Source organism: Diorhabda carinulata, chromosome 10, assembly GCF_026250575.1.
Source record: "Diorhabda carinulata isolate Delta chromosome 10, icDioCari1.1, whole genome shotgun sequence".
Classification (NCBI taxonomy): domain Eukaryota; kingdom Metazoa; phylum Arthropoda; class Insecta; order Coleoptera; family Chrysomelidae; genus Diorhabda; species Diorhabda carinulata.
This window is the reverse complement of record NC_079469.1, coordinates 4,032,561-4,058,544: the sequence shown is the minus strand read 5'-3', so window position 1 is coordinate 4,058,544 and position 25,984 is coordinate 4,032,561. Positions and strand designations below refer to the sequence as shown.

The 25,984-nt window shown below is 34.3% G+C and overlaps 1 protein-coding gene across 1 annotated transcript in view; it reads left to right on the top strand.

The window, feature by feature from the left end:
- The window catches only part of LOC130898476 (elongation of very long chain fatty acids protein AAEL008004-like), a 32,232-nt gene that overhangs the window by 1,756 nt on the left and 4,492 nt on the right, over positions 1-25,984 (top strand). The window contains exons 2-7 of the mRNA XM_057807812.1: positions 11,931-11,999; positions 21,639-21,829; positions 21,917-21,997; positions 24,356-24,518; positions 24,605-24,741; positions 24,798-24,986. Of these exons, the coding sequence (XP_057663795.1) occupies positions 11,939-11,999; positions 21,639-21,829; positions 21,917-21,997; positions 24,356-24,518; positions 24,605-24,741; positions 24,798-24,986 (822 nt within the window). The 5' untranslated portion in view covers positions 11,931-11,938. The remainder of the gene's footprint in view (positions 1-11,930; positions 12,000-21,638; positions 21,830-21,916; positions 21,998-24,355; positions 24,519-24,604; positions 24,742-24,797; positions 24,987-25,984) is intronic.

The window sequence follows — 25,984 nt, the reverse complement described above, 5'->3', positions numbered from 1 at the left end:
ATGAACAACTTACCTTTTGCGAATTGCCCAACAGTTAAATATCGAAACATTTTTGAGGTTAGGTTGAATAATTAATGCAATCCTTGAATAAATTTGAAAAGTATCAAAATTAACACTCAATAATAAACTTTAAATACAATAAAAACTTAAAATGATTCTCTTGTTTAATTATAATTCTGCTGGAATGTACTTAGTAATGATACATGTACATTAATTGGATTAATCTGTTAAAGAATCTTGTTAATATGAGGTTTTGTACTTATCTAATTTTAACATTTGAATTTTTCAGATAATGACGTAAATATACTCTTTGAAACCTATAATGTTAACAAGAAAAATATTTCAACACGTAGATTTTTATTGTTAAACTTAATCACTAATTGAAAATAAAAATAATTTTTTTTACAATAATTTAAGATTATAAGTTATTCATTGCCTTTATTTATACAATTAAACACTCGTTTATTACGTATAATATTCAGGGTGTTGCATTTAACATAAAAACATTATGAAGCTAATTGTTGATATATTCCTTTTTATGTAGGAGAAAAAAATATTCAAAATATTATTTAAACATCATATACTGATAACTCATAACGTTTTTTCGAATATTTTGATCTATACTTGAAAGTTATAGTATCCAATGCAAGTTTTTTGTGTCATCTCTATCAGATAAAATCGAAATTGAAATAAATACTAGTAGAAAGGGATAAATTACTATCGAGTCTAACTAAATACCATCAGCCCTATTGAGACGTGGATGAATTCTTATTTTAATAAAACTTCATTAAATATTCGATTTATTATCTTAATATTGTCAAGTATAAATTTTATGTTTATTAACAGGGTTGTATTGTCTTAAAATTGTTGATTTATCAATATGCAGTGCTTCAGTTATAGTTCTACTTATGTAGTCAAAATATGACACCACAAAAATATATAAATATGTCTGTGAACAAATTACACAGTTTTGTGAACATCACAATCGAAACTTTGTGATGAAATTTCCATTGAAAATAGTTCAGAAAAAAACTTTACTTAATATTAGCAATTGGATTGGGGTGGGAATATTTTTTTTCATTCTTCGGTGGAAAGTACCTACTTTCGTTACTGGTCATATTGACCTAACTTTAGACCAAATCAAAGACATAATTGAAGAGGATCGTCTTATAAATGTTCCAGATGTTGTGAAGAGTGTACATTTATCACAGACAACAATTGGAAAACACTTTAGATATCTTGGGCTAGTTAAGATAGTTAAGAAGCTTGATATTTGGGTACCTCAAGAATTGAAAGAATCAACGTTTGCGATATACAACTTAAACGAAATGAAACAGACTCTTTCTTGTAAAGGATCATCACCGGTGATGAAAAATGGGTCCTGTACAGTAACATAGTTCGAAAACGATTGAGAAGAAAACACGATGAACCAGCACTAACCACATCGAAAGCTGAAAACCAACAAAAAAGCTCATTCTGTCAGTTTGGTGGCTTCCTGGGGACCAAATGATCAATTCTGATGTTTATTGTCACATTTAATGGAACTGGATGAAGCAATAAAAGAAAAACGGCCAGAATTGTCAAATCTGAAAGGTTTAGTGTTCCACCATGATAATGCGAGGCCTCACACATCATTGACAACTCGTGGGAAACTATTGGAGCTTGGCTGGAAGTGATGCTACATCCCTCATACAGCCCTGATCATCATCTGAGTGAACTGCAGCCGGTGAACCACGTCCGAAGCATCCAAAGACATAATAGTCAGATGGGAAGGTTATGGCATCGACTATTATATCAAAATCAACAGAATACTACATAGAATTGTTGTATCGTTTAGAGGCAAAAATCAAGGGAAAACTGTCGAAGAAAAACCTACTGTTTCTGACTAAATTGAACGAACTATACTTCGAATTGTTTCCTCATTCACCTTATAGTCCAGATCTGACCCCCAGTAACTACTGGCTATTCGCTGATCTCAGAAAAATGCTCGCTGGTAAGATATTCAGTTCAAGTGAAGAAACTGAAACTGAAGCCTATTTTGAAGCAAACGACAAAACCTTCGAGAAGTTAGAGAAGCATTGGAATTGGAGATTACATTGATGAATAAAATCATTTTTGACAAAAAAATTTTATTCACACGACTAGCACTTTATTTAATATTCAATATTCTAAGATAATAAAATGTTATAATTCGTTATTGGCAATTTAATTAATTTTGCTTTTTATTTTGAAAGATAATCTCAGTCAAAATATAAAATTTTCTAATGGTCAAATTCATTTATTTTCATTATTTGTTTACAAAATATTTTCAATAATATATAAACAATAATAAAAATTTTGTTGATAAATATTTGTTGTTTTGTTGTATATATATGTATATAAATATATGTTTTGATTTAAAAATGTTTTTAACAAACAGATTTTTTTCTAAATTAATAATTTAGTAATTTCAAAAAATATTATGATTTGTTTATTTTGACGAAATTCCACTATGCATCAGACGGGCAAATAACCTTGACAGACGATTTTCCATACAACTATATATGTAACAACAAATATTTCGAACGAATGAATATCTTCGAAGAAAGTGAAAGTGACAATTTACGTCATACGTTACTGTAATCGTTGATTCAATGTACTAATTTCACTTGACAAGAGTCATCTCATTTTTGGTTTATTTTAAACAAATCGATGACCTACATTTTTAAATTATCAATAAACAATCACCAATCCCCATTGTGTAACTATTTATAAATATAAATAACATATTTTTTGAATCCACACATTCGTCCAAATGGAAACTAAAGCAAGATTCACACACATGCATCAAAATGTCAACTAAAGTAAGGTTCACACTGTCATTCGTCAATATGTTTACTAAATCAAGGTTCACACACATTCGTCAAAATGTTAACTAAAGCAAGGTTCACACACATTCGTCAAAATGTTAACGAAAGCAAGGTTCACACTGTCCTTCGTCAAAATGTTAACTAAAGCAAGGTTCACACTGTCCTTCGTCAAAATGTTAAGTAAAGCAAGGTTCACACTGTCATTCGTCAAAATGTTAACTAAAGCAAGGATCACACACATTCGTCAAAATGTTAACTAAAACAATGTTTACACACATTCATCAAAATGTTAACTAAAGCAAGGTTCACACTGTCATTCGTCAAAATTTTAACTAAAGCAAGGTTTATACTATGTAGTAGAGCTATTTAGCAGATCTACTTGCAGCACAGCCATAAAGCTCTGCTACAAGTTCAAAATAAGACACTGGTGATCTGCTATATAGCTCAGCTGTATAGTAAATTCAATCCTATTATCTCTGTTGATAATATCATAGTTGAAGCGGCGAAAACAGCGGCTGCTACAAGATCCACCTTTTTCTTCAGCACCTGGCTGGGAACTGAACACTCCGGTTCCTCCCAAGCTATATGTAGCTCTGCTACACGGAATGGCATCAAATTTACGAAGCTCATTTTTTGCATAGCTCTCCATCTATATAGTGTGACCCAGCTTAAGATTGATCTAGTTCAGTGATTCCCAAAGTGTTCCAGATATAAACGTTGGACTCGACAGAGATCTACGTAAACACCATTCTTCAGAACTCATCTTCATATTGTTTGACGAGTTTTGGAAATATGGCAGCAAGGGGTCTCCTGAAACCAGGAATATGTTAAAGGAACTATTGATCTAAATCTTTACATTTTAGAAGAAAATGAAAGTTGAAAGAGAATCCTTTATCAAAACGCGAAAAAATATTTTTGACAGGCTCAATTTTGCAACATCAGTTTGCTTACTGAGGCAGTCGCGTCAAAAAATTTTCGAAAAAAGACGCGGTAAAATCAGCCGAGCTGCACACGAATGTGGCTTTAAAAAGATCGACACCCACCAAATAACCCTGATCTGACCCGGTCCTATTATTTTTTGTTTGCAAAGTTGAAAGCCAAGCTAAGACATAAAAGATTTAACAGCGAAAATGGAATTAACTTTAAAGGTGCATTATATTTGACATAAGTGTCATAAAAGCTTTGGTCGGACTTTCTAGAAAGCTTGTGGAAATAAAAGAAGAATATATTGAACAATAATCAAGTTTTTTTTTTTAATTATAACCTTAATATGTTAGGAAATGATAGACCGCTCTACGTACATCGCATCTCCCCTATTGAGAAGATTTAGGTCGTTGTGAATTACGTTTTATTACACAGAATCAGGTGGAACTTGTTTTTTTTTTCGGTTTCGGTAGTGCGTTCAACCAACTCGTTAAAAACTACACAATCCTATTGATGTTATTGCAGGAAAAAAATATGCATTTACACAACCATAACTTTCACTTTTATAAGATCTAATGTATCTTTTAATTATACGGGGTGTTTGAAAATAACGTATTGTTTACAATGATGTAATGCTGAAGTTTTATTTGTTAGAATAAATTGCAATGCTACGGGAACCACAAATCGAACCACGTAAGAAAAATTCAGTCAGTTTTTGATGGATAAACGATCTTTGGATCGAATTTCACCTTGAAGTAGTTAGTTTTCAAACCGCTACATAGCCTATAATGCGCTAGAAGGGAGGCGAATCACGCTTGGGTTTGATAGAAAAATGTATCATGTTGGCAGCGCTGATATCCACGTTGTACTGTTGCTGTGAGGTTTCATAGTGTGTCCACTTTGTTGTTTACTCATTTCTCATCATTAATATAACGGCTAGTGATTTGGAAATAGTGAATAACCGTAAACGTGCTATTCAGTTCGCCGAATGGAGTGACAAGAAGCGTAAAATTATGAAAAACAGTGGAAAATCATACAAAGCCAATCGCGGAAAGGGTGATGTCGTTCCTGAAAAGGTTCCATCTTCAAATCTTCGAGGATGTTCAATGGCTTGTGATAATTTCTTTTAGTCTTGTGTAAGTGCATAGTTTTAACGTACAATGAACAGTCTCTTTTACTTCTTAAATTCATCGCTTTACGTGAACCACGGAAAAGGGGTACTGGTAAATCAGATTCCACATCAACACGACAAGGTTCTTTTGATTATTCTTTGAATGGGAAACCCGTGTGTCGTAAAACGTTTGCCAACGCCAACCAACCGTTTATTCAAGCAGAAATACCATGATAATCGAGAAAACTCTACTTTGCTTAGTAAGATTTTGAAAAGAGAGTTTAATTTGAGGTTTGGGACTCCTCGCACTGACGAAGAAATGAAGTCGATCGAAGTTGATAGTCGTCTACATCATTGCAAAGCTGACTCTTTCAGATGATTCACCAAACAGAAATGCTATAACAATATGTGTAAACCTACAGGAAGTCTTTAAACCTTTGTTAACTCACGAGGACGTGTACTACCAACGTTAGTACTCTACATACAACTTGGCAATGCACAATATGACTGACAACGTTGTAAACATGTTCGTTTGATCAGATCGACCATTTATTTGTTCCGTGTGACAGAGATTTCATTCTTATCAAACGTGCCAAGAAAAGAGTGAAAGTCTTTGTTTCAGGTGATTGGAAACACGTTATAGTTGGTGCAAAACTAAACAAACCATTCTTAGTATTGGATCAAAGTGGTTTTAAAGGTATTGAAGCGCTTTCTCCAGAAAAATCTAGAAAAAAATCAATACCTCTGGATGTACAGGTGTTTCCGACCCGGTTTAATCCATGTGACGTCAAGGATCTTCCCAACCTCTACTCAGCACTCCTGCCCAAAAGAGAAGAATAAAGACCTTATGGATATGGCTCGGTATCTCACAGATCCTGAACATAGGGCGTTTTATAAAACTCTTCCATCAGTTTAGTAGTATTTTGGAGCTGAGGTAGCAACCACTTATATTTTCTTCAGTAACTTTAACTTGTGTTCATTGTAAATGTTTGTGTCATTGTTTATGTAAGTATTTGTTTATTTTCTGTCAATAAAATCGGCTTAACCGCTCCAATTTTCTTCTTATCCCTCCTCCAATGTCCCAAGTCTTTCACCAAAATGTGATTGAACATATCAATGAATAGGTAGATTTTGTAAACCCGTTAAGTATGTTTTTGAGACTGAGTGAGTTTTATTTAGTGGAAAAACTCTTTAGTTTGCCAGTTGCCGTTTTAATTGTATTTTGGACATCATTCACTCTCCTACATGCAACGTTTTTCCGGCCAAGTATTCATATGACACCTCCATTGACATTTTTCACAAAACTTCAGTTTTGGAAAAGTGAAATCTCTTTAAATCATTGTCAGTGTCTGCTTTGACCACAATTTTGTATATTGCAGTTGTTCACGTTTAATAACTTACCTCCTGACGCATCTATTTATCTGGGTCAGGCATTTATCCATTTAATTATTTGTTTATGTAATTTTAACACACTAAATTTCGTTAATTTCGATAAATTTTTAAATGATCTGACAAGTGAATGTGTATGACGAAATAAAAAATCTAATAATACTAGTGTTATGCGTGAAAGTGTGTTGAAAAATCTGAAAATTATCTCGACACTCCTGATGGGAACATTCAGTCAATCATGAATAACTTCTATTTACTATTTTATTCGGTAAGATTTATTGTAAACTGACCGTTCCCTACGGGAACCAACGTCGTAGTTAAGCGATTCCATATGTACCTTAGACACTTGAAGTTTCATTAACTTATCAAATTCCTAACCTTTATTTTTGTATTGATATGGCTCTAACGACATAAATATAATTAATTATAGCTTTTGTATACAACACGCATACTGTGTTCTTAATAATCTAGACAAGATATACCAGGGCGGTTAAATTTTTAATAAAAAAGTTAAGTTTTACATTATGGTTCGACAAAATTAAATTATATCGTAATCATCTAGCTTTACTCCATTATAACTAAAGTTTCTCTTCTTGAATGTACTGATATAGTGTCAAATCCTATAGTAATATACAAGGGTGGTTCAAATTTTCTATAAAAAATTTTATTATTAAGTTACAGACATAAAATGTTTGACAGTTTTCGTCATAATCTACATACTTTTGCCACCTCTCCGGAAACTTTCGTATTCCTTTACAACCGAATTGCTTTCGATGGATTAATTAAATAATAGTCGCATGACGACAAATCGGGACTATTAGGAGGATGATCCAGAGTTTCCAAATCCAATTCGTTCAACGTTTCCAAAGTCTGGAATATCGAGTGTTTTTTAGGAGGTTACTATAATATTGCGTGTTTACAGTTCGTTATTCAGTGAGAAAATCAACCGCAAGTGAAGTTGCTTCGATCTGCTGGAACCATTGAAAAGAAATCGGCCAATATTTGCACAGAACATACATTGTAACTGCTCCCCATTTCATTTTCAAAAGAGTGAGAGTCAGACTTCTGATGTTTGTAGATATTGGTAAACGTTGAAAAGCAGTCAATCATCTAGTCAAGCCTCTGACCAGCACCACGAGGTTTCAATTTTTGCACCAACGAATTTTGTTTTCGACCTTTCTAGAAGACCTTGGACGTCCGGATTTTGGTTTAACCAATGTTGATCCGGTCTCTTCAAAGTTCTCGATCTATTTTCCAATCAGTCGAGCACTTGGCGCATCATTTAAATGACAAATATTATAGAATTTTTTACGTGCTACATTTTTGTAAAGAAACGCTGCGTAGATACTAAATTCCCAAGATCCAGACGTACCGAATAGCTGCGTTTACACTATAGAGACTATAGAAATAGCGAAAAACAGAAGGAAATGGAAAGCCTTCCTTTTCAATGTTAAAACCAAGCAGAAGAGTGTAAACAATCAAGTACTTCGAGTGGTACTTGCTGTATGAACTTGAACTTTTGTAGGTTGTAGTGCTCGAGAAAGAAGTGCCTTCCATTCCACCGGCTTGCATTTCTCCAAAGAAACGATATTCACGATCCACGTCTGCAAATACATGGGTGGTATAATGCTGGTCAGTTCGGAAGAGTATTTGTCGTTGTAGTATCGCTAAAACAATGTCCGTTCGACGAAATTTCTTCTATGCTCTAAACTGTCCAAGTTTCTGGTCAACTCTGGATCCCCTATAAATCTCCCAGCTGTTTTCTGTATTTAGTCGAGCATCTTCGGGGTTTGCTTGGGAGCCGAGCTCCTATGGTCGAGCAATATTCTAAAGATGGACGAATCTAGGCCTTGTAGAGGGATATATAGCTTTTTGGTCTTGAAGACGGCTCCAAGTTTTTGTGAAGCTGCTTCGGTTGAATCGGTCACGTGATTACACCAAGACATAACTACTACAGATGCTGGTTCCATTGGGGGCTACATCACGAGTCGCATCATCTATATACCAATTGTATTTTGTTAATTGCACAACCTCAAGGCTGCCATAGCGATGACATTTGTTTTTACAAAAATTAATTGTCCCATGTATTATTTTGTAATAATCTTATCGAGTATTATAAAACGATAATATTTATAATAATGAATCAACAAATGTGATTCAAGGGATAGAAATGAAAACACTTTCTTAATATTGTAAAGAGTCTACTTGTTTTAACGAATATGGTATTTTTCTAATTGTATACCTTGACCCAGTTTTAATTGCAGTAATGCTGTTTGTAGAATACGTGAAACATACCAAAACTTTCAATGTATTTATGTTAGATAGATTATGTTTTATTTAATTAGTTGAAACAATAAACGCCGTTTTCGTATTTCAAGTTCGCCTTCGCGAAATGTGTCAACAATTAAAAACAAAAAAGGGCGTTACCTGCGAATTTCTGAGAAGTAAGACGGATCAAGATGCAACAAAGTGCATTAGATTCGGGGGAATTTCAGGAAATTCCCTGCAATATTTCCTGATCAAAAGCATGAAGAGATCAAGTTCAGTTGATTGGTTCATGCAAGAACTCTCGCTGCATTTCTAGAGAAAAATCAGTTTCTTATCTATCATATCACGTTTTATCTTCCTTAGTGGTTTTTCATACGTTTCTTTATCAATTCTCAACTAATTTTTGTATGTTTTCTCGTATTATTCTATAGTTAAACTCATGCTCCCCTTTGATCTATCCAGACATCGCCTGGATGTTGTTTTCTACCATTCAGGCTCCAAAAGCAAGATAGTAACCGTATACATTATTTCCACTGATGCATTGACTTCTTTCTTATTTACTACTATTTGTTATTTTCGTTTTCAAACTGCTCACAAAATATTAAATACATTTTAAGATCAGGAAATTGTTTACTTTTCGAATACTTATAGAATTTAGATTAGTGGCAACCATGATGCGTCGTGCAACATTCGCCTATGCAATATTTTGATCTTGCAAAAAACTGTATGCAATTTCTTGCTTCTTGTCTTGCCTTAAGAAATGAAAATTGTATTTGTACAAGGGCCAAATTTGGAAGTCGTCATATTGAAAACAATCTATACATCAACACTCTGACGCGCGTTTCGATAACCAAGTTATCGTCTTCAGAGACTGAAGGTAAACTTCTTTCCCACTGAACCCCTGTGAAAATTCGTTATTAATTCGGTTAAATGTTTACATCCTGGTGTTTCTTGAGGTCATTGAACACGAATATCATGACAAAAAAAGTCTACGAGGTACCTGGCACCAAGGATAGCTGAAATCACGTCGTCTACTAAAGCCCCGTGGAAATTCGTTATGAATTTAGTCAAATATATACATCCTGATGGTTCTTGACGTCGCTGAACACGAATATCATGACAGAAAAAGTCTACTAGGTACCTGGCACCCAGGTAGTTGACATCTACGTCGTCTACTGAAGCCCCGTGGAAATTAATTTTGAATTTTGTGAAATATATACATCCTGGTGATTCTTAAGGTCGCTGAACACGAATATCATGACAGAAAAAGTCTACTAGGTACCTGGCACCCAGGATGCCTGACATCTATGTCGTCTACTGTAGCCCTGTGGAAATTCATTATGAATTTAGTCAAATATATACATCCTGGTGGTTCTTGAAGTGACTGAACACAAATATCATGACATAAAAAGTCCAGGAGGTACCTGGCACCCAAGATGGCTGACATTTACGTTGTCTTTGAAGCCCCTTGAAAATTCGTTATTAATTCGGTTAAATGTTTACATCCTGGTGTTTCTTGAGGTCATTGAACACGAATATCACGACAAAAAAAGTCTATGAGGTACCTGGCACCAAGGATAGCAGAAATCACGTCGTCTACTAAAGCCCCGTGGAAATTCGTTATGAATTTAGTCAAATATATACATCCTGGTGGTTCTTGACGTCGCTGAACACGAATATCATGACAGAAAAAGTCTACTAGGTACCTGGCACCCAGGTAGTTGACATCTACGTCGTCTACTGAAGCCCCGTGGAAATTAATTTTGAATTTTGTGAAATATATACATCCTGGTGATTCTTAAGGTCGCTGAACACGAATATCATGACAGAAAAAGTCTACTAGGTACCTGGCACCCAGGATGCCTGACATCTATGTCGTCTACTGTAGCCCTGTGGAAATTCATTATGAATTTAGTCAAATATATACATCCTGGTGGTTCTTGAAGTGACTGAACACAAATATCATGACATAAAAAGTCCAGGAGGTACCTGGCACCCAAGATGGCTGACATTTACGTTGTCTTTGAAGCCCCTTGAAAATTCGTTATTAATTCGGTTAAATGTTTACATCCTGGTGTTTCTTGAGGTCATTGAACACGAATATCACGACAAAAAAAGTCTATGAGGTACCTGGCACCAAGGATAGCAGAAATCACGTCGTCTACTAAAGCCCCGTGGAAATTCGTTATGAATTTAGTCAAATATATACATCCTGGTGGTTCTTGACGTCGCTGAACACGAATATCATGACAGAAAAAGTCTACTAGGTACCTGGCACCCAGGTAGTTGACATCTACGTCATCTACTGAAGCCCCGTGGAAATTAATTTTGAATTTTGTGAAATATATACATCCTGGTGATTCTTAAGGTCGCTGAACACGAATATCATGACAGAAAAAGTCTACTAGGTACCTGGCACCCAGGATGCCTGACATCTATGTCGTCTACTGTAGCCCTGTGGAAATTCATTATGAATTTAGTCAAATATATACATCCTGGTGGTTCTTGAAGTGACTGAACACAAATATCATGACATAAAAAGTCCAGGAGGTACCTGGCACCCAAGATGGCTGACATTTACGTTGTCTTTGAAGCCCCTTGAAAATTCGTTATTAATTCGGTTAAATGTTTACATCCTGGTGTTTCTTGAGGTCATTGAACACGAATATCACGACAAAAAAAGTCTATGAGGTACCTGGCACCAAGGATAGCTGAAATCACGTCGTCTACTAAAGCCCCGTGGAAATTCGTTATGAATTTAGTCAAATATATACATCCTGGTGGTTCTTGACGTCGCTGAACACGAATATCATGACAGAAAAAGTCTACTAGGTACCTGGCACCCAGGATGCCTGACATCTACGTCGTCTACTGTAGCCCTGTGAAAATTCATTATGAAATTAGGCAAATTTATACGTCTTGGCGATTTTCGAGGTCGCTGAAAACAAATATCACGACGGGGAAAGTCTAAAAGGTACCTGGCACTCATGATGATGAAAACTCCTTATGAATTTGGTCAAATATATACATCCTGGGGGTTCTCGAAATTTCTGACCGTCAATATCACGACGGCGATAACTTGCGAGGTACCTGGGGCTTGGGGTGGCTGGTTTACTCAAATTGTTGAGGTCTTTGTAATGTTTAAGAACCATTAATTTATTTTGATTTTCATAATCTATATATTTTTTATATTTCCTGGTTTCTTGATGCATTTTTATTTTTTTATATCGTATTGATGGCCTCTTAATCTATTTACTAAAAGCTGAGATGTTTGTCCTATGTTAAGAGATCTAAAATCAAGACAATTTAGCAACAAAAACATATAAAAGAGTCTTAAGAATGAAGAAACTAAAGAAATTTATTTGTTTATATTTTAATTTTTGTTTTAGATACCAAAATGTCACATCTAGTTACCAGTGTTATAGATAAATACCATGATATATTAGAAAATAAAAGTGGTAAGTTCATTTTTAATAATTATATATTGGAATAGGTCATTATATAAGTTATACCATTTAAATAAGGGCCCAAACTTTTTGGGTACTTAAATAGTTAAAAAAAACACCCTAATGTGCATATTTTGTTTGAAGAATAAAATGGTAGAATGTTAAATTTTTCATCAGTTATGTCGATTTCGCGATAGTTTATTTTTTTGACTATGAGCTATTTCTTAAAATACCGATTCAGTTTCTGTTATTTATCTATTTGAGATTAATATGTTATTCGTAAAAAAAATGAAAATCCTCGATTACAAAAACCAAAATACCCAATTAAAAATTGATATAAAGAAACGGCGATGCTAATTATCCATTTAATACGTACGAAAAAAAAATAATTTTTCAAAATTATAGTTGAAATTGAATCAAAAACCTACGCTTGTTAAATTTTACTTGGATGGGCAATAAATTTATTTTCAAGGCCGGCGCATTAACTAGTTATAATAAAACATGAACCAGCACATTTTTAATTATTTAATTTAAGATATCATATTATGGAATTTGAAAGAAGTAAATGCTCTGCTTGAGAAGTGTGACGAAATCGAGATCACTTTGAGGACCAAAATAGAATGATTAGACCAGGGTAAAAGCCTTTAAAAACAATAAAAAGCAGAAAAAAAAAATAATTTACGCTTAATCTGAGGTCGAGAAGTGAAAGGACAAAACTGTGTCCTATGGAAAAAAGTTGAATAGCGAAGTTGTAGATAATAAAAAGATCTACAACTTTTGTATTGACACTTTTTCCGCATAACCTCAAAATTTATGTGAAAAATTGAAATAAATCGAATTTTTTATTTATTACAAACAAAATATTTGTCACAAAACTTGATGAAAACTTACTTTTTTATATTCCAAACACATTGTAATTTATTTGATTCGAAATATTTATGTTTTCATCATATTTTGACTCACTATCGAAAAAGCATCATAATTTAGAATTAAAACGTCAAAATATCAGCGTTTTATAAAAAGATGGTGAGTTTCTTGTTCGTTCTATTTTCTAATAGTGTAAAAATATTAAAATCACCATGATAATTTTTTTCAGAAGAAGTAAAAAAACTCGCATTCGAAAATTTCCAGATATAACATCACTCAATAAATCTTGTGACTGAAACACAGATGGCGCTAACATTGTAAATCTATATGACGTCCCGTCAAATGGATTCATCAGGGTTCATCACGATGCTCCTTTTTTTTGAAATTCTTGATTTATTTGGGTGTTGTTTTCGCTGGCACATCTCCATATTTGAAAAATTTGAAATTAACATATTATAACTGTTAATCGTCTATTTTTAATTGTTTTTTTGATTTTTTCCTGCTCAAGCTTATCCTCCATTTTATTGGTCCAATAATTAATTTTATTAATTGATGCTTCTTCGTGAGAATAAACTACGGTCAAAATGGCTGTGTCGTCCATTAATGTGGATGTTACTAGTGTATAACAGGTGGAGAACCGGCTCAAGAATACTACCTTGTAGTACACCCGCGTTAATTTCCTTTAAGTCTGAGTAAACATCTTCTTGTTTTATTCTGAAGGCTCGTTCTAATATATAGTTTTGGATATAGGTTGGGCAAGAGTTTGTTCAATTTATATTTAAGCCCTTCATGCTAAACTTTGTCCAATGTCTAAGCAACGTCTAAAAAAACAGAGGAGCAGACTTCCTTCTTTTCTGGTGATTTTTCTATGAAATCGGTTATCCTATGTTCTTGATCTATGGTGAAGTGTTTTGCTCTGAAACCAAACTGATGTGAAGTTGCGTTACTTTCATTATAATTTTCTTTGGTGAATGTTTCAGTATTTCCCCAATGCCAGAAGTTTCTTCGGGCAGATATTTCCTTTGTAGTAGTTATTTTCAAGCTGTCTTCATTTTTTTTTGACTATTCAACTCTTGATACTGCTGTGAAAATGTGTGCTAAATGTCCTGCAAATCTATTTGCTTTTTGATGGTTGTTTCCAGCCCAGCTACCATCTTGGTTTTTTGATTGGAGGTTTTTGGGTGATTGACCTCTTTAATATTTTGGTCTCGTTTGTCAATTCGTTCAAATACTTACTTATAGTCTTATTCTCGATATTTTGGATTTCTAAGTTGTTGGGTAGCATTCAGTCTGGTTTTATCTTCTGGAGCTCTAGTTTGATGTTAAAATAAAGAATAAAGACTACTGTTAATATTTAATTGAAGATACTCTGGAAACTAGATAAATTTGACTTGATTGAATTGGAAAATTTGTCGTATTCGAAACGAATAATCGATCTAACTTATTTAGAACCTCATATCGTTTCCCGTTATATCGAAAAACTACTATTTTTCTATAAGAATGAGTAATAGCTTATTTATTATTGAAGTAGGTACTTAAGCACGCTTATCTACAATAAAACTGATCAATTACGCGCAATTTCCGCAGAAATCGATTACCGAAATATTTTATATTGCTTTTCCACTTCTATAGACTATTGACCTTATGTTTCTAATATTATTTATCGAATCATATCCAATCTTTTAGGTATATCTACGAAAAAATTAATTACGTTTAATCGAAAATAATCCGTGTTCTTTTAAATTATAAATAAATTTGCAAAAATATTTAAATTTCTTACACAATAAACACAATCAAATCCATTGAATATTCAGTTGAAAACATTGAACTTTCACATTTTGTTTTTACGTATTGGTAAAATTTAAAATTCAGACATTAACGCAAATCTTCAAGTCATAAACAAAATAATATACCAATTTACAACCAAATGGAGTAAATTATAACAGATTTTTTAATTTAATGTCTCTGGTGGGCTTTCATCGTGACCATAACAACAAAAAAATTTGCTACTTACATCCTGAAAATAAGCGGTCTCTCTATAGTTAGGCTAGGTTCCAAAAATAGAAAGTAATACCATGGTTGACCCCATCGAAGCAACTCGCAAATCCCCATAAAACAATAAATGATAGTAACGATTGTTGCTGCTCCACCTGCGTGTTTATCTACTACAATAAACTCCTTTTTTTTCAATCACCAAACGGTGCTCGATACAATCCATTTTGATACTAATATGTGCCTCTTTTTACTGTTTGTAAGTACATTATAGTGAGTCCTAGGTAAATTTTTATGGTGTTAATCATGAATCAATGTTTAATTGGTAACAGAACTAAAATCTATTTTAAAGTAGAATCAGTAATGAAGTCTGCTAAATACGGAAAAGCTCCTTGTTCTGATGACCTATCTGTAGATGAGAAACGATGAGGTGAATTTTTTTCCACACAGTGTATCTTACTTAATCACTTAATTTCTTTATACGTTAACTGGATACACTAAATTATTCACTATTCACTATACTATGCACTTATTACTAAACACTTATCTAATTATTAACGACATCGGATTATTTAGGTACTGAATGTGGCTACTAAACTGCGCATATTTATATAAAACGGATTTCTCGATCATTCGGATTCTATAAAAAAAGTCAAAACACGATATAAACATCCTATAAAAACTATACGAAGTATGCCGCTTTATAATCAGCGCATTCTAGGAATTTGTACCCGGCGCGTCCACCAAACTCTAGATTCTATTTACATAATAGGTAGGGTTCTGCCGCTACCCAAAAATATCGATGTATCGTGATATATCGATACTTTTATGGTTGTTTACAAACAAGGTTTTTAGAATAGCTACGAACTTTCTAATGGCGGGAAAACGTCCACATAAGGCACTTTTAAAATTTTCTCTATTGTTTAAGTGCCAACATTTTTTAACTAAGTAATAAACATTGTAAAAAAAATCTCAGTTATGATAATACAGATAACTAAACTATTAAAGCATTGTTTGCTTTTTTACGGAATAAACGGGTGGATTTAGTTTTTACGGTATTGAATGAATATTCCCATAACCGAAGGTTGCTCCTAGTCGCTCGATGTATCATATTACTTGCTGTTGGTGAGAAATGGAACCAAAGAAAATTAATAATATCAATATAAAATAAAAATAAATCTACAAATTAATATTAAGTTTTACAAACATTACCAAACGGGAAAAAGTTACACTTTAATTTTTAGCAAGATAAGCCAGAAATATTAATTTTTCCAAGTATTTTGGACTTAACCTGTTTCGGGTCTTAGTTAACGTTGAACCAGCCTTTGAAAAAAGCCGTTCACAGGAAACTGAAGTGGTCAAATTAACAAAATATTCCCTTGACAACTTGTACAGGCCTGGGAAAACAGTTTTCATTTCCTCCCAGTTGCTCTTAAGCTCCGAAACCGAAGTAGTCAAGTACGAAGAAAGTTCATGACTAATTCTTTGCCTCTTGGGGCCCTGACCATGCCCATGGGCCAGTTTTTGGTGATGCTGCCACAAATCATATATTCATCAGATTCACTCGATGTAGAAAGATCGTTCTTTAATGCTGAACGAACTCGTGCCTGGGCTTTTGCATTTGCTTTCGCATCGTTGAAATGTATATTCAACTCGGATCCAGCAAAGTTTTTAACGACTCAAGAGTGAAGTTTTCACATCATTAATTTGTTCATTATTGGTCATGAACGCCTCCGTACTTTGCTTTAGGCAGGACACCATTGGAATTATTTTTGACACCGTTATATATCGCTCCCCACTCGTCTCTTTGGTGGCGTACTCAAGTGGTTTGAGTATTTTCTCCAACTGCCTCAGAATTTCAAGTTTCTTGAGCTGTTGGCATTTCGGGACTTGTAACTTCTTCCATATAATGTAATATATGTTCAATCATATAAAAACAAGAGTTTCATCGAGTCTTTACATCCAAAATGATTTTGTATGTATTTTGTTCCGGAACACCATTGCTAACTTGTAGAGTTCTTAACTTATCAGACATCTTAACACTATTTTTTATAAATTTAACGATGGCTCTCACTTTGGTAATTACACAACTGATTGACGGTAAATCTATAGCAGGTGTACAACAAGGTTCAGGGTATGGGCGAAACAGTGGTTATGGCGATGCTCCCCAAGAAGTTTTTTGACCCCTACAACTATGTTTGCACCACTATCTGAAACCACACTAGCAACCTTTTCAAATGGATTTTCCCATTCATTTAATATTAATTCTAATCTCTTTTTTATATAATCACTACTCGGTAACTGTACGGTAAGCGGTTCGGTTAGTAAAGATCAAACATGTAAATTGTAAACTCTTACTATTAGCCCGGGGCTCCGCCTACTTGAGTTTGGCACAATATCAAAACTTTTATTTTGATTCCATGTACTTTTGGAAAATTCCTAATTCGTATATAAATAAAATAATCTGTAAAAAAGATGGTAGTTAGATGAGGTCCTGATTTGATTTATTCGAAATTCACAAGTCTCTACTGATATCGATAATATATCGAAAGAAAAAATATCGATACCATACCCATATCGGTAATATCGGAAGAACCCTAGTAATAGGACAGAACCGTTTTCATGGTCTATGTCAATGGACGAGTTCGTAAAAAAAAAAAGATACATGGTTCAGCTTTAGAAATGACACGAGGGAGGCTTTGTTTGTTAATAAAATCTTAATTTCGACCGCGGTCACTTTTCTGTACCCGCGTCCTTATGTAGGAGTTGAGAACATGGATGCTCGAGTGCTTTGAAGAAACCTATACCCTCAAAGCATATTGTCAGAGTAAGACTAGAAGCATTCGAGAGATGTGAGGTTATCTTAGGATGCTATGAATATCTTAGACAGATAATGGTAGATGAGAATAAAAATTTGCCATCAGATTTTTTGCAAGTTTGTAAAAAAATTGTTGATATACGTAGGTTTGGAGTACGGATCCTACTTTCTTGATTTTGGAGGGTGTAAATCTTGGAGATGGGCGATCTATTGAAGGACCTATTAAACTCTCAGGATGACCCAACATTAAAAATAACAAATTTGGACAGCTGCGATTAAAAGAATTGATGTTATTGGGATTTGAATGTTCTAAATTTGTTTAAAAAATTTTCCCGTGTATTTATAGCAACTCCATTTATTTTTTTGTACTTTAGTGAAGAAACAACCCGACTAAAATGAATGTCTTGTAAATTAGTTTGCGACATGAAATTAGTGGCTGATTTTTTACTTCATACGGCGCATGTCTTGATATCTATTATTTTACTCTTTTGCATAATCTTATTTCCCTTACCAAAGCTAGTATATACCAAAAAGTTTATGTTGAAGATGTCCTTTCTATTAATAAAAATCTAATACATTCCTTTTTGACCCTTTATTTATTAATGACCCAGTAAAAAACGCAAAAACGATCAGTTAATGAATACACAAGTCGTGTTAGTTCCTGATTGGAGTGCCGTCACGTACTGAAATATTTCGCTGGTATAATTTTACAATAATTGAAATTCTATGCAAGTATCCTAATGTAGTGGGTTTATACTTTGATATAAAGAGAAATGAATAGACAATCATTCGAAAGGAATCATAGGAAATGATGCAGAATTCGGTTTCCACAACAAACATAAATAGGCACCTTATCAAAATTACATCTTCATTAATACGTAGATTGTTTAAGAAATACCTGGTTATCGAAATAAAAATCTTTCAAGGAATACTGCACTAAATAAGAACTTGAATCTTGAATGTGAAAAAAACTTATTTTTATTTAAACAGGGATCGCCAAGTTTCAAAAACCCCGCGGACCTTTCCTATTTGTTTGGGTTTATCAAAAACTATAAATTACAATAAGTATTTAGACCAATTTTTTGACTTGACTGTCAATTCTATGGGGGTGAATAACATTTTTTCCATACAATTGTTGATAACGAATTTATATAGTTTTTTTGTACCACACTGTATATTTTAATATCTACACCAATGGGGATATGAAGAATATAAAAAAAATTACTATTTACGTCAAATGGAAATTTTTAACAAACATCAATATTAATAATTAAAACAGTTAAGCCTTGAATTAACCAAAACAAAATCCAATTGTTCAAAATCGTAACTTATTGAAAATTCATTTACGTTATCAAATTCTTCTTCCTAATATCATGAAATACTGGTTTAGGAGAGATAATATCGCAAAATATATATAATAGACTATAATTTAGTTGTAGAAAACAGCAATTTATTTTTTTTTTTAATTATTGACGGCATTTCCTAACCGTTATGGTAAAAAAACTAATTTGTTCCATAAAATTCCAAAACCGTCGCAATTTGCAAACTTAAATATATTATCGATTCCAATAACTTTTAAAAATTTCGAAAATATACCTTAAAGAAATAAATTTCTTCAACTTTTTACTTCTTATACCTTTTTATATGTTTCTATTGACATTGATGCTTCGATCTATATCAAAATCGACTCGATGTAGCAGCCAACAATTAAATTATTCGTAATTTTTTTTACATGTATTTGATTCAGTTTCAACAATTCTTCAATTTTTATAATTGAACGTATTGATGATCTTTTAATCTATTTTCTAAATACTGATATGTCTGTCCTACGTAAACGCGTCACAATTATTATAAGGTACGAGAGTTGCTACTCAAGTTTAAGAGACAAATAATAATTTGATATGGCTTTGTTATTTTGTATGTGTTTGAAGCAACATTTTTTCCATTCCGATAGAGGTACCTCCAAAATATGTGATTTGACGGATCAACCGCTTCTTCATCTCGCAATTTCTTTTTGATCTACAGGAATATGAAGAAATCAATGGATGCCAAATACGGCGGATGACCCATCAATTCGATGCTTTTACTATTCAAAAACATTTAGAGAAAACGTGGTAGAGAATGATGCGTCTTCTACAATTGGTTCCCCTGATTTTTTCGAATACTTTTAGCAAACAAATGCTGGTGTACTATCATAATTAACCGTTTTACGTTGCTCTAATGGAACGGCGGCGACAAGTCCAGTTATTTTGACCATTTGCGTGAACAACTTTAGTTGGATTTGGATACAGTCGATTGTTGTTAGCATTTCTTTGCACCAATCGACACATCAAATTATGCAGAATCCAACGCGAACTAATCTTTTTGACAGCCAAATATTCATGCAATATTTAATGTATGCGAGTCGAACTAAAGCCCAAATATGCTTCAATCTTACGAGATCGGTTTGTGCACAGAATCGATGTTTTCTGGCGCAACAGTCGATTTTGGACGACCTTCACGAAATCCATCTTGTAGCGAAGGGCGACCACGATTGAAATCGGAAAACCAGCGAAACACGATGGCTAGAGATGGTGCTTAATCACCAAAAGTCGAAACGAGTTTAGGTAATCACGCATTTGTCGTCAACAGATGGAGCTTTCGCAACGGACGAATCGGATTTATTTCAACGGCTGCGCACACAGCTCCACAAATTACCGATTCCGAGGTCTCCCGCCAGTCGTGAATTTGAGTGGCATCCTGGTTTTTGACTTCGTTAATTATAAAAATTTTGATTTTATGGAATGTACAGTATGGATATTGAAGACATTATAATAGTTTCTTGCTTGCTGGCTGAAGAAGAAGAGAAAGAGCATCAGCTGGCCATCAATTTGAGTTAATTAAATCAATCAGAAGAGCTAGGAGTATGGAGAATATCACACATTATTCCCTGATGATGAACGCGCATATTCCAGGAATTCCAGACACTGTTGGAACTCCGTACGGATGATTCGAAAAATCCGATCCGTCTGATGCGTGCGCGTGCTCCGTCCGATGACGGCAAGTTGAAGAGAAAATGTATACTTCAAGTATCGTAAACAATTCAAATAACACTCGTATAACAATACGTTCTCAGTACGTTCATCTTTAAAAATGTCAAACTATATGATGACAATGTCAGATTTGACATATTCACATCAATGTTGCCACATTTCATAACTAGTAGCAAAAACCTCGTAGCAATATTTATATATGAAGAAACTACAGAAACAAGAAATTTTGATATTTTTAATTTTTCTTCTAAATCCTACGTGTTATTGATATCCAATTGGTCGAAGAAAATAATAATTTGATGTTTACTATACCATATATGGCAATGACATTTCGGAAATTTAGTCATAACTCCAAAATATCCCGTCACTTCTTCCACATCTGTCTACCACTCTGTAGGTATATATACGATCCGAAACAGGCTTGAACCGCTCCACTAAGTTGATGTTTTCACTGCTCAAAGGAAGAGGTCAAAGAAACTAATCATCGGGTTAACTTCAGACGGATTCGTTGCGTTGTTGATAAAATTTCAAGTGAAACTTATATTTTTATTTCGAAACTTTTTATGAGGTTCGTTCTAACCCATCAAAAAACCGTCCTTGGTACCGTGACGATTCTGCGCAATAGAGCTTACGTGTTCCAACCGGGCGGTTACCGTTTTGCGTTCCAATCGACTTAAGTATCGTTTCTGAACCGTTTCCGGAAGGGTTTTCCCGATACTTGGTTGATAGCAAGTACTGTTACCATAGCCGGAGATTGCGCAGAAAATATCTATGGCTCCCAATAGCCGTTCCAAGAACGGTCCAGACTAGCAGGTTATCCGACTAATAATTTTTGTACGCGAACTCACAACGACGAAGCGGTGTTGTCTACTTTAATTTTTTTATATATATAAAAATACTTGAATAGTTTTTATAACATTTTTTTTTTAATTTCAATTACAGATCCTAGGGTGAAGGGATGGTGGATGATGTCTAGTCCTATACCAACGTTATTAATATGCATATTTTACGCGTATTTTTCCAAAGTCTTAGGACCGAAGATAATGGAAAATAGAAAACCGTTGAATCTTAGAAATGTTCTAATTTTTTACAATTTAGTACAAACTATTTTTAGTACGTGGTTGTTTTATGAAGTAAGTCGTTTTTAACGGATATATTCACTTTTTTAATTGATAAATTTCGTCTTACGAGGGTGGATTCATAAATATTTTTCATTTCAGTATCTTATGAGTGGTTGGTGGGGTGATTATAGCTTTAGATGTCAACCGGTAGATTACTCGAATAGTCCTTTAGCGTTAAGGGTAAGTTTTATAATTCCCAAACCCTTTAATATCTATATAATTTGCTATTTATTTTCGAATCTCATATCAATTTTATTCCAAAATCTTTTCAAATATATCATGCATATACAAATTTATATAACGTTCTAAAAAAACGGTAATACGAAAGGAAAAAAAAATTACGTTAACGACAGTTAAAATCGATGATTATGGCGTGATACATTTCCAGTGAATAAAAAGGGCTGTGGTCATTGACATCGGAATACTCGTAATCACTAACTAGGGCTACTATAATTAGAGGGTTGTTCCATTATAAACAAGCAGTCATAGAAACGTTAAGTTATGTTTTAATATTAAATATCCATGTAGAATGTACGAAAAAAATAATTGTAGGTTAGAATTACGAGACCCACACTTTTTTTTACAAAATTTTGTTTCTCCATTATATCATATAAAGCTCGTCCTACGAATTTTCACAATGGAAAACATGTTTATTGGTATTGAGAAATATATCTTTGGAAAGCTGAGACTTCCCGTGATTTTCCGACATAATCGTCGTCGTTTGTGAAATGTGTCACTCCCAAGGGAAGAGGTGGAAGGGGCCAAGTCTGGGTTGTAATGAAGCTGTGAGACAGTATTCCATCCAAATCTGTTGATGGGTTCGGTTGTAACACGGACGAGCGTTTTCTTGATTGAGAGGCATTCCATTTGTGAGCATGCCTCTCCTCTTGATTTGAATCGCGAGTTAGACAGTAGCGATCCCCATTAATTGTCGTAGCGGTAGGTAGAAATTCGAAAAACAACAACTCTTTCCCGTTCCAAAAGACACTCGCCATCACTTGATCGGCAGACAGAATTTGCTTAAAACTTCTTCCAGCTATTCTTCAATTGTGAAATGCCTCTCTCCCAAGGGAATGGGGAACCGTAATCGCTAGAGGCTAAGTCTGGGTTGTAAAAGGGCTGTGATTCCATCCAAATCTGTTGTTGAAATCAGTTGTAACACGGGCGGTATGCGGACGAGAGTTTTCTTGGTGGAGTGCACCCCACATATATTAAAACTTACTCCATAGATGTCTCTGTGGGCCTGTAATTCCCAGCGGAAACCGCCGTCGATCATTACTTCGCGAGGAAGTAATTTACTCTTTCTTCTTTATTACTTCCCTGCAGCCTCCAATCAGATTGGTTGGTTGAAGGTTCAAGATGACATGGATGACATGTTGAACTCTTCTTGTTCTTCGTTGTCGTTGATTGGACACGAACCAACCCCCTACGTTCAGTGTACGGAGCTTGCTTTTACATAACCTAGCGCCTCGCACTGTGTGTCAATTATGAGACATCTCACGTTCCGGAGGACTTTTATGACGAAGGTTGTTGTTGCGTTTCATTTGTCTTCAGAGTTAAGTATTGCCTCGAACAATTGTTGCGCCGCTAAGCAGAAATTCGCACAACGACAACCCTTTCCTGCCCCAAAACACTCGTCATCACTTTGCCGTCAGACAGAATTTGCTTAAACTTCTTCGGCTTCGACGAGCTTGGACTTTTCCAATGACGGGATTGTTCTTTTTTTTTCAAATGTCTCGTCTCGGGTGGTTTACACACGTTCCCGTTTGTTGTCATCCGTCAGCGTATTTAACACAAATCTTGGCATGGCCTAAGCGATGTCTCAAAATGTTGTAAGGGATCATCTCGCCAAGGTGTCGAATCATCACCCTTTCAGCTTTACTTTTCTCCATATACCTCACACAGTTTTTGCACACAAATCACAGAGCGTAAAGGTCGAAGCCTTCTAGGAATACGTCACGCCACCCCACGCCATGCAACGTACAAAGGTAAGAGAGGAGCGTTCACACGTTTTAACACGCGTCGGTTACATCTGAGTTTTTTTTAATCGTTTCACGTGAAATATGTACGCAGACAATAGAATGAAATGGAAAAACATATGCAGATATTCGATACGTGGGGTGGCGTAGCGTGTTGGGCATCTTTATGGCTACCAAGACAAGAATGAACGTTGTAGAAAACCGGGGGCGGGAATTGGGAGAAAGGAAACCAAGTTACATCCAATAGATGTCTAATAGCGTTCCTAGAATCTGCACATCCTTCAGAACTTTATTTTATGGACAATCCTTGTAGAGAAATACGATATTACTCAATTTTTTAGCCTGTCATTTGCTTTTTTAATATTTTTTTTTTGTATTTTTGTCAATTTAATGAAAGTTTTGATCTTTTATAAAAGCTTACGCACGCCACTGAAAAACCTTATCGTTTACGTTGTACATCTATTGTCCAGTATAAAAAGGATACTCATATTTCCTTTGAACCAAATAAAATGTGTGTAGCAAAAATTGCCACTTCAATTTGTAAGTTTATTTCTTTTAGATGGCAAGTACCTGCTGGTGGTACTACTTTTCAAAGTTTACGGAGTTCTTCGATACACTTTTCTTCATTTTACGGAAGAAAAATAGTCACGTATCAACTCTACATGTTATCCATCATGGTTGCATGCCTTTCTCTGTATGGATGGGTCTAAAATTTGCACCAGGTAGATCCATTAATACTTCAAATGATTTTCGACGTTAAAACATTTCAAAATATAATATAAACTGAATTCTTGAAATTCAATTTTAGGTGGTCACAGTACCTTCTTTGCCCTTCTTAACGCTTTCGTTCACATCATCATGTACTTTTATTATATGGTCGCAGCTATGGGCCCCGAATACCAAAAGTACATATGGTGGAAGAAGTACCTGACCACTTTCCAAATGGTAAAATGACTTTTCCTTAAGGTTTTTCCGAAAAATTATTTTATAATTTGTTATAGGTACAATTCGTCGCCATTTTCGTCCATCAGTTCCAATTATTATTCACAGAATGTAATTACCCCAAGGGATTTATGGTATGGATAGCCCTACACGGGGTCATGTTTCTATTTTTGTTCTCCGACTTTTATAAAGTCAAATATACCGGTGACAAAAAGACTGTGAAAAGCACTGACAATGGAGCATGTATGGTAAGTATTTATTAGCACACACTGTATATATATATGAATGTAAAAGTGAGATTAGGTAATAGTATTACAAGAAATGCCCCCAAAGTGTTTGATGAGGTTAAAATAAGAAATTCTCACTTCCTGGTGATAATTTTGTACTACATAAGGTTCCGGAATCACAATTGTTTTCGAAACTCTAATACTTTCACAAATTATAACATTTCCTCCATATTAGCTTACTTTTTTGAGTAAACCAAAAAGGTAAAATTCGACCCAATTGAAGATTCTCTTGGATAAACTGAAGATACTGCCTTCGACGATATATTGTCAAATGTTAACCAATTGCAGATTGATATGGATAACATTGAATTTTGTCTAAGGGTGTTATTCTATCCAACAGGAAAATTCTTTTTGAAGTACGATGGTGATACTAGAGCAAAAAAAGTATTAAAATTGACCTAGGGACAAAAATAAATGTTATTCAATTACTACTATACCCTTGAAGGAACTGAACCTTTCCAGTAAAATGAAGAAGTCCTCCTGGAACAAATACTCACTTAAAATAATAAGGTAGACAAAGCCACTGTGGCTATTAGGACTCATCGTCAACCTTATAAAATAGCTATGGGGATTTTAGCCTCTAAGATGGTATAACGGTTCATTAAAACCACAAGAATTACTTGTTTGTTGATATAAAACAACTCAAAATAGATTGGACAATATTAATATATTTGGTAAACATGGAAAAATATCTCACCTCAACCTTGGAAGTGGTACTAAACTAGCTTCCATTGTACTTTATGGTGAAATTTAAGGAACTTGAAAGGTCATATAAAGATTCTAGAATCAATAAAACTGAAAAGCGGTGAGAAACCAAATACATACAGACGTCCCATTCGAAATGGTAATCAATGACCACTATGTAAGGGTCTTCTGTAAGTTCAAAATGCATTTTTATGGTATACAGATGGTTTGAAGCTATTAGAAAGAGATGGATTGGAAATTTTTGGATCAAAATA